General features: G+C 50.7%; 1 protein-coding gene and 1 long non-coding RNA gene across 6 annotated transcripts; one reads left to right on the forward strand and one right to left on the reverse strand.

Annotated features, from left to right (window-relative positions):
- Window positions 1-700: 700 nt before the first annotated feature.
- On the reverse strand, window positions 701-7,151 carry LOC122371222 (probable splicing factor, arginine/serine-rich 7). 5 transcript variants are annotated; one of them, XM_043347374.1, is made up of 4 exons: window positions 6,872-7,151; window positions 6,565-6,650; window positions 3,651-4,133; window positions 701-2,224 (listed from the first exon to the last, which is right to left on the reverse strand). In XM_043347374.1, the coding sequence occupies exons 3-4, from the start codon at window positions 4,104-4,106 to the stop codon at window positions 902-904; spliced, it is 1,779 nt and encodes a 592-aa protein (XP_043203309.1). In that variant the 5' UTR covers window positions 4,107-4,133; window positions 6,565-6,650; window positions 6,872-7,151; the 3' UTR covers window positions 701-901. The 5 variants fall into 5 exon arrangements, with proteins under 5 accessions (XP_043203309.1, XP_043203308.1, XP_043203310.1 ...); XM_043347373.1 differs by having other exon boundaries at window positions 3,651-4,136; window positions 6,872-7,038; XM_043347375.1 differs by having other exon boundaries at window positions 3,651-4,130; window positions 6,872-6,987.
- A 237-nt stretch (window positions 7,152-7,388) lies between these two features.
- LOC122371224 lies at window positions 7,389-9,662 on the forward strand. Its single transcript, XR_006254693.1, has 2 exons — window positions 7,389-7,563; window positions 8,544-9,662. It is a non-coding gene; the product is annotated as an uncharacterized LOC122371224 (long non-coding RNA).
- Window positions 9,663-9,875: the final 213 nt, after the last annotated feature.

The following is a 9,875-nucleotide window of genomic DNA, read 5'->3' on the forward strand; positions in this document are numbered from 1 at the left end:
AGATACATATGCTAGACTTGACATCTACAGTTACTGTCGGTGTCTGCGTTCTCCGACCTAGCCCCGCGGACTGTGGAGCGGATCGGTAATCCTGATCGTTATCTCCCCTCACCAGTTTGACCTCATGTCATTGATTCAACTGGTCGTTGCCGGAGCTTAATTGAAAACGCATTGAAAAACGGTCACGTCAAAGTAACAACACTTTGCTGCATAATGCAAAATAATGGAAACTCCTCGAGGGCCTGTGTTGCAGTGATCGAAGTTACCCGGATAAGCACGATGCCAGATGAAGAGACTGGATAAAGTCTGGCTGCTCCTCGCGCGATTGTCTTCGAATGTCAGACCGCAACGGCCATGGCCTCTACCTGGAGGAAACTGTAGAAACAAGAAAATGCCTATAAACTACTCTTTGATTTTTCTGTTGCGGAACTATCCAGTGTTCCTGTAATATTCTATTTACGCCATTCATAACATAGGACCTTAGTGACTCAGGTCTTCCAATCCTTTCATGCGCCCAAGATGAGAGAACACTTTATGCTCTTGCTAACCTGAGATGATTTTTTATGTCTCACGGATTGGGTTTACGCGACGTGAGACGCAGAAATCATAGTCGGCACTACACCCAATGTTATCAATTATAAAAAATCCGAATCCGGCCGATATGGAGTCTAAAAAGAATTCCACACGCGAGACCAATGCGAACGGTGGCGCCGTTTTATTTATATATACAAGAGGTGAAACATCACGGCTATCGCGAATCGGAGTGACGATGTTCTCGGGATGTCGGCAGACGGTTCTGCGCGCGCGTTCGCCATAGTTACCCTCGCTGAGGGATGCGAATGCTTCCGGTTTGACCGGCGACTGACCACCGAGGGCGCCCGGTCGCCGCGTCCGTACAGTCTCACTCGGAAATGTCCATGTCGTCTCCGCCGGCCGGCGGCGCCCGGTCCTCCTTGGCCCTCCGCTCAGCGGGCGACGTCTCGCGGGACGGCGACCGTTTGACGTCCTCGTCGAATCCCTTCTCCTCCTCGTCGTAGTTGCGCGACACCTTGGCGTCGGTCTTCTCCGACCTGGGCTGGTCCTTGTCGCGCCGGTCCCTGTCACGCTTTTGCTCCTTGTCCCGGTCGCGGCTGCGCTCTCGGCGCTTCGGCTCCGGTGAGCGCGCTGAGCGCGAGTGGCTGCCGCGCGGCGAGCGAGACCGCTTACGGCCCGGCGAGCGCGACCTCTTGCGGCCCGGAGAGCGCGAGGAGCGGCGCGCTCGCCGGTCACGTGACCGCGAGCGGGAGCGGCGGCGAGAGGGCGAGGAGCGCGAGCCGCGTCCGCTGCGCCGACGGTCGGCCGAGCGCGAGCGCGACCGCTTCTTCGCCGGCGAGCGTGAACGGGAGCGGGCGCGCGACGACGACTCCTTGGAGGACTTCTCCTTGGCCGGCGAGTCGGCCCTGCTGCTCTCCCTCGCATTCCTGTCCTTCTCTGGTGAGTCCTTTGACCTGGACTTATCTGATTTGTCCTTGTCTCGGCTCCTGTCCTTGTCCCGACTGCGATCTTTGTCCTTGTCGCTCTTCCTATCCTTGTCCCGGGAGGATCCGCGCCGCTCCTTATCGTCTCGCCGGGACCGGTCTCGGGAACGGGAGCGGCTCCGGTGCCTGCTCCGCCGGCTCCGGTCGCGCGAGCGGGACCGAGAGCGCCGGGAGCGCGACTTGCGGTCACGGCTGCGCGAGCGGCGCAGCCGGCCGGGCGAGTAGCGGCTGCGCGACCGGCGCGGACTGCGTGACCGCGAGCGGCGGCGTCTGTCGCGCGACCTGCTGCGCCGGCGCCGGCCGCCGCGGTCGCGCGACCGGCTGCGGCGCGCCTCGTCCATGTACGAGGTCACCGGCTGCATGGTGCTCGAGATGAGGCTCTGCTGCTCCTGCGCGCGCCGCATCGCCTCCTCGATCTCTCGCTGCGCCATCTCGTTGGTCTTGATCTGCGGCTTGGCGATGCCGACGCTGGCGTGCGCCACGGCCAGGGCGCGGTCGCCCATCTGCTGGCCCGACTTGAGCAGCGCCGGGATGACGGACGCCTGCTCGGAGAACTCGATCAGACACGCGCGCGACTCGTCCGTGTCGCGGCCACACATGCGCGCGTACTTGACCTCGCCGGCGTCGGCCAGCCACTCCATGACTTTGGCGGCGTCAGCGGAGGGCGGCAGGTTGCCCACGACCACGGTCCGCCGGATCTCCTCCACCTGGGGGCACAGCACAGCGGCCGGTCAGGGCAACTGCGAGCGTGGGAGTTATGACCGGTCAGGGCAACTGCGAGCGTGGGAGTTATGACCGGTCAGGGCAACTGCGAGCGTGGGAGTTATGACCGGTCAGGGCAACTGCGAGCGTGGGAGTTATGACCGGTCAGGGCAACTGCGAGCGTGGGAGTTATGACCGGTCAGGGCAACTGCGAGCGTGGGAGTTATGACCGGTCAGGGCAACTGCGAGCGTGGGAGTTATGACCGGTCAGGGCAACTGCGAGCGTGGGAGTTATGACCGGTCAGGGCAACTGCGAGCGTGGGAGTTATGGCCGGCCAGGGCAACTGCGAGCGTGGGAGTTATGGCCGGCCAGGGCAACTGCGAGCGTGGGAGTTATGGCCGGTCAGGGCCAATTCGGCCGCCGGTAACGGGCTGGCACTTCGCTCTACAAGCGTTACGATTGAGTAGACGATAAATAATAAAACAACAAGAAACAACCGGTGTTTGGTCTAATAAAACATTGAATCACTGCTCTCATATAATTAAGAATGAATGAAATGAAGTTGGCTACAAAAGCGTATGCTCACAATCGAAATAACGTACCCACAAAATCGCCAAATTCAGAGTGCTCTCCGTCCCTACTCCAGGGTACCGCTCACCTGTACGTACTCAGCACATTTCACCTGCCTGTACTCCGGGGCAGACATGTGCCTGGATCCGAGAAAATGGATCCGGGATCTGATCCAGTGGATCCTGATCTCGGATCAGACGGGGTCATAGATCCAGATCTCTAATTTATCGAGATATCCGTGGGCATCATGGATCCGATTCAAGATTTCCTCTAGATCCAGTGAGATCATAGATCCTCGTTTACTTTTTTGACAACACGGAAATTCCAAAAAATCACTTGTTGCAACTCAAAAACGTTCTTAGTGATTTTATGTGATTGCACGTCCCAATCCTTAGTTTTGTGGCACTTATTGACATATAAATTATAGAAATACTTGGAAACCTGGTTTCAAATGTTGTGCATGGTGGGATCCGCTCAGATCATAGATCCATGTTCTCGGTTTATCGTCAGTTTCTATGAACTCATAGATACGGAATAATTTGTTTTCACGCCAGATCCGGTGGGATCATAGATTCTAACCTGCAGTTTGCTTCGAGATCCACTGAGATCATAGATCCATCACTCGGATCCATGCACATGCCTGCTCCAGGGCACAGCTCAGTGCTCGCCTGTCCGTACTCCCGGGTACCGCTCACTTGTCCGTACTCAGTACAGTTCACCTACCTGTACCCCAGGGTTCAACTTAGTGCTCATCTGTCAGTACTCCAGGCTACAGCTCCTGCTCCAGGATAAAGCTCGCCTGTCCGTACTGCAGGGTACAGCTCGGTTGTTTGTACTCCCGGATGCAGATCAGTGCTCACCTGGCCGTACTCGAGTGTGCAGGGCAGCGACGGGTACTCTGGGACGCCGCGCTCGGCGAAAGTCGGGTCCTTGGTGATGTAGTAGGCGCCGTCCACCACGTTGGAGACGTGCGCCGGCAGCTGCTGCTCGTTGGTGACGCCCAGCGCGCCGTTGGACTGCACCAGCGCCTGCATGGCCGAGTGCTCGTCCGGGATGTCGGGCTTGTCGTACGGCACGATGATCAGCGCCCGGTCTATGAACACCGTGTTGTTGAGGTGCTGCGCGATGCCCACATGGTCGCGGTCGACGAACTTGACGAACGAGACGCGCGACGCCACCGGAATGGCCACGTCTCGTATGGTCGGGTACAGTTTGATCTCCTCCACCTTGCCGACGAAGGTGAAGAGCGTCTGCATCTGGTCTCGGGTGGCCTGCGGCGCGATGTTGGTGACCCGGATCACCCGCGAGCCCCCCATGGTGGCCGCCTGACGCCGCTGCCGCTGCTGCTGCCGGAGGACCGCAGGGACGCGTCAGCCAGTGGCGAGTACCGACCGGGTGAGGGCATGAATTACCACATTACTGATTACAGAGATAAATAACAATCTAACATTACAGCCAGCAACATTTAGTTTACTCGTCCTACCGAAGTGTGCAAAAAAAAAAAATAGAATGACATGAGACATTGCTTAAAAGAAATATAGGTACCACTTTAAAATTGGTTGTTTGAACTGAAGTAGCAGTTTGTAGCAGGTAGCTTGACCTGCAACTAGCACAAATCACTTGCTTTGGTGACTTCTTTTTGCACCCTCTAAAACTAGACAAATTGGCAAAATGAGACATCCTTTTAAGCTTGTGAGATCACACATCAATACCTATGACACTTTATACACAAAACATTATACAAAAGGTCTGAAGTAGGTTGGAGGTTGGTGGTAAGTTAGACAATTAGTAGGTAATGTAAGATAAGATCAGGTTAGATTGTGTTTTATCTTCACTTGCTTGGACTTCTACACTTTAAAGTTCAAACCGCGCCCGGCTGGGGGTCCTGGATTTCCACGCCCTGCTGGGGGGGGGGGGGGGGGGTGTTTGAACACCCCCCCCCCCTTCTAACTCGGCTCCTGGGCCACGTAGCGATACGCGGAAGGCGGCGTTCGAAAGAGCGTCAAAAATAATGAGGAAATCACTTCGGTCAATTTTTTGGTCAGGTCAAAGGTCAGGTCACCAGAGGTCATTGAAGGCAAAATTTCGCCGATTTCCAGGTCGAATGTCGACAATTTCAAAGAAGCCAACGCATAACTCGGAAACCAATAGAGCTACAGCGCCGCGGAAAAGCGCATTCGATAGCCCTATTAACGCTCTTTCTGAGCAATTTTCTCACATTTGACCTAACGTCAACGGTTTTGCCTGCAGGGGGCAAAAACTGCAAAAATAGCCGATTTTTTTTCGGAAACAGTTTTTCTGCAATAACTTTTGACCCAAGCCTTGTACGAGCTTACTTTTACCGGCATCGTGTTCCTCTCGTCAAGACGCATCGAATGAACTATAACTTGACCTTGAAAGGTCAACTTGAAAATTTGACCTCAGGTCAAGGTCATGACCTGACCGGAAAGGGTCATGTTGCATATCAGTCGATCCGTGTCGTCGAGCTGAACACATCTAAGGCGTTTTAATCGCTCTAGCATGCCTCTATCAAAAGTTATTTGCGAAAAACTGCTAGATACCATTCGTGACCTAAGATGACCTCAGGGCATAAACAGGGATCACGGACACCATTTTCATGTTCAGTGTGTCTAAACCACTTGTAATTCAGTGTTTGGGAGTGTTTATAATGTCTTTCGTCCAAAATAGGCGCATTTCAATTTTCTCCCATTGACTTATAATGGGGAGGTCGCAAAATTGACCTGACCTTAGGTCATCGATATCAAAATTCTGAGATATGCATTTTGTACATGCTATTGCTTTTAGCAATCTCTGAAAGTTTCAAAGCGATCGGTTACTCGGTGTAGCTATGACAGACATTGAAACTTTTTATGAGGTGAGGTCACTTCAAGTGACCTGGTGACCTGACCTTGAATGACCTTGGTCTGAAATTTTCACAACATGTGTAGAATTGATGTATGATAAGGTGTACCAAAAACTTTGAGATATTCGCGAAAAACGACAAGGGGGGGGGTGTTCAAACACCCCCAGCAGGGCGCGGGTTAACCCATCCAACCACCCATTGCATCAGGTAAGGAAATGTTACATTAGGTAAGGTTAGCCATTAGGTCAGGTTAGCTTACTTTTTTAGGAGAAAATGATTGTTTGAACCTCTGAGCAATATTCAGTATTTGTCAAGATAAGGTCCAAACTGCAATTACAGTGCAGTTGATACAAATATGCAACGGCAGAAAGTTTAGGTTCTGTTTCAAGGGAGTAGGTTGTGTTGGGCTAAAAGTTGGTAGGTTTGCAGGTTGTAGGTAGGGTTAGGTCAGGTTTCATTGTTTTACCTTTATCTTGCATTTGTGAGACACGAAGTATCATTTTTGGATTCAGGATGTCCTAAATAATGTAACAATATGAAAAATGTATCCTTGAAATGTTATTTGGGCTTTATCTTGAAATTTACTGAGAGAAAAAAAATGTTAGGCAAAACAAGTTGGAAAGGTGTTTAAAAAAAATGAGCATAGGGAAATGAACATTTGTGCTTACAATGAATAAAAAAGATTGGAAAAAATGCGTAGACAAAGTTCGAAGAAAGAACAATAGCACAATGTCTTAGAATTGCAAAATTGATGAGCAATGCCTATAAATTTAAGTGAAACACATTTCAGAATATTAGTCACAATTTCCATGCTGGTGCAATTAAGCAATTGAATTGGAAACATAGGCATAATTCCCCCATCAGGGTAACACCAATGAAATAGGTCTAACATAACCTGGCACGTAACTCACCGAATTAAATAGGCGACTGCTGCTAGGATCAGAATACCCTTGGATCCACGGTCATAGATACTACTTGGATCAGAGCGATCTGAAACCTGACACAAGCAAGGCGACACAAGTAAACAAATGTGAAAAAAAATTCCGGCACGAAAACCAACGCATGAGTTTTTCAAGGATTCGCATATTTATATATTGAAAAAAGGTGAATAGTACCAATGACGTCAGACTTTTGAAAGAGACCGACTCGCTTAAATATTCATTTTGTTATGATCTTATATTAATTTCAGGTTGAAAATAGGCGTTAATCTGTACTTACACTACTTCGGTAACTATATTTTAGAAATTAGAATGATTCAGAGTAACTTTTTAAAGAAATTATTCATCTTGTGACGACACTAAATCTAAAAAGCCAAATGCTATTTTAGCGCACTGCATTGGTGTTACCGCCTTGGTGTTACCGGTGTTACCGGGGCCCTGATCGGCGGCCGGCTAGTACTCTTGCCGGCGCTCACATACGTGCTGGTTGCCCCGGCAACGGGCTATTGACCAATGAGAAGCGAGGAAAGTGCAACGTCACTGCGATTTTTCATATACCTGTGCCCCCCGTAGCGCGCTTCTCATTGGTCAATAGCCCGTTGCCGGGGCAACGTGCACGTATGTGTGCGCGGGCTAGCGCGCTAGCCGGCCGCCGAACAGCGCTCGGAAGCGGTAACACGCGGGGGTCCGTCCCTTTACCGGGCCATAGGAGGAAAATTGCTACCAAATGCTGCCAATATGACGTCACTGATTGGTCGCTGAGATTCAGGCGATGCTGTCAATTCTGGCGCACCGGCGCAGTGTTTTCCAGCCGTTGCGTGTATTGTTATACGGAGTTTGAATATTGTTTATTTGATAATAATATCACTTTTTATGTGTTTGAAGATCGGAAAAGCATATACATAAGTGGCATTCACACACTTGTCGTCTCAGAGATCATGAAGAATGACCAGCTTCAGCAGTTCAGCTCAGGTATTCAATTAATTCAACTGTATAAGCATGAGTATCATAGGCAGATCAGCCACGTTTCAGTTCAACCCGGTTTAACGTTTTTTGTCATTTTTGGCTTTCAAAGGGAGTATGATAATCTCATATTAAGTTGTAAAATACCTTAGCATTGTTTAAAACATAATGAGAAGGAGAATGGAGATGGAATAGTTGTAAATTGTTTCGGATCGGAAGTGGTTAGTTTCTATAAATCTTAATGCTTTGTGAAAATAACAACTTATTTGTCAAATTAAATAGTATCAAACAACAAATCAATCTATGCTTACCTCCCAGACTGGAAAAAAATTCACTCACTGTCAGATGTGTCAGGGCCCAGGGGCTTTCGGGTCTCAAAATTCAGCGCAAGTGATTTCTCACCAAAATTTTGGCACATCTTTTGTGCAAAGTTGAAGCTCATTGTTACTTCTTTTCAATATTAGTTGTTGCCAGATTTTATAATCTGTATCTAAACTTTCAAAATTGAATTTAAAAGGATTTCTGACATGCTTATTAGTTATTACTGAAAATCCCATTCTTGTTTATGTAAATGTTATATCATTGACATTTGCTAACTAAACAAGCTCATCCTTGTCTAATGTCTATATATTGGTTTCTATTTATACCACCTGTGCTACTACTAATTTCTATTTGTTGAGACTATTTACCTAATGCATTTGCTTCATATGATTTTATACGCAGACGCACCTGTGCATGGAACAGTAATGCCAGACCCAAATTCAAAATAATAATGAAAAATTGTGTTATTTGCTTAATTCAACTGAATTCTGAGTCAGGCCTGCAATCAATACATAATATAAAATGGTAGTTTTGAGGCTTCATATCAGCACATAGAAAAGGCAATCGAAGAAAAGGCACCTTTGGGCATTGATTATTTTTGCTTGCCATCGCTTAGTGAATTTTTTCATGTTGTATTGTGTTAATGAACTTGGTAATGTGTTTTGCAGGTCCGGGGCTGGTCCTCTGGCGTGCAGGACGGCGAGGAGTGGCTACCTGCACATAACAACACAATGACTGGCACCGAGCTGAGGGCATAAAATCACATCATATCGACTTCAGCATCTGTCTCCCAGCTTTGGAGACGTCGCCCGACTCCCTGAGTGGCGAGCGCCAGTTTCCGAAAGGAAGTTGAGGAAGGCGACCCGAAAGCACCCGCTGGGCTGCCGACACTCCTGCGCTGCCAGCAGGGCGTGCTGCGCAGTAAAGCCTCGCTGCGTGGTCTGTACGACATCCGACACCGGCACCCAGACGTGCAGTTTCTGATGACATCCCACCTCAGCCAGGGCTGCCCCGAGAATCTGCTAGTGCTGACTACCTGCTGCTGAGGCCGACCTGCCGACGACCTGCCGGACCTGTCGCCGCCCTGGCGAGCCTGAGCCGCCCTGGGACTTGCCGCCGTGTCTACGCTGCCGCCCTGGTGAAACTGCCGTCGCCCTGCCGAACCTGTCGCCGCCCTGGTGAGCCTGCGGCCGCCCTGGACCTGCTGCCACCCCGGCGGACCTGCCGCCGTGTCTACGCTGCCGCCCTGGTGAAACTGCCGTCGCCCTGCCGAACCTGTCGCCGCCCTGGTGAGCCTGCGGCCGCCCTGGACCTGCTGCCACCCCGGCGGACCTGCCGCCGCGTCTACGCTTCCGCCCTGGTGAAACTGCCGTCGCCCTGCCGGATCTGTCGCCGCCCTGGTAAACCTGCTGCCGACCTGTCGCACCTGCCACCGCCCTGGTGAATCTGCTGCCGACCTGCCTGACCTGTCGCTGCCGTGGTGAACCTGTTACCGACTTGCCGGACCTTTCTCGCCGCCTTGACGAGCTTGGGGAGCCTGTGCTGAGGTGCCACCGCTCTGTTTCACGTGTTATGTTGCCCGGTTCCTGGCTGTCGCGGAGTCAATCGGCACATTGTGTTTGGAGAGGCGACATCTTGTACAACTTTCCGACAGTTCGGAGCATTTTATTGTACCTACTCAAGTCGCAAGAGATTAGGCTTGTGCCTTATTTGTCCTCTACCAATCTGTCCAATATGGTTTTTTATAACTACGATTTATGGTATGACATAAACCGGTATATTGTGTACGCATTTGGTTCGTTCCAGTCAGAAGTTTGGAATGTGTACATATACTTGTGTTACGGTACAATTTCGGTTTGTGCAGTTCACACCTCTCTTAATTATGGGGCGAAATAGACGCAAAACCAGGGCTGCGGAGTCGGAGTCAGGGTCGACAGTTCTGACCGGACTCTGAGTCGATTTTGGAAACCGTGTCGGAGTCGGGGTCACCGAAAATCCAT

The sequence above is a fragment of the Amphibalanus amphitrite genome, unplaced genomic scaffold (genome assembly GCF_019059575.1).
Source record: "Amphibalanus amphitrite isolate SeventyFive unplaced genomic scaffold, NRLGWU_Aamphi_draft 001217F_arrow, whole genome shotgun sequence".
NCBI classification, from domain to species: Eukaryota; Metazoa; Arthropoda; class Thecostraca; order Balanomorpha; family Balanidae; genus Amphibalanus; species Amphibalanus amphitrite.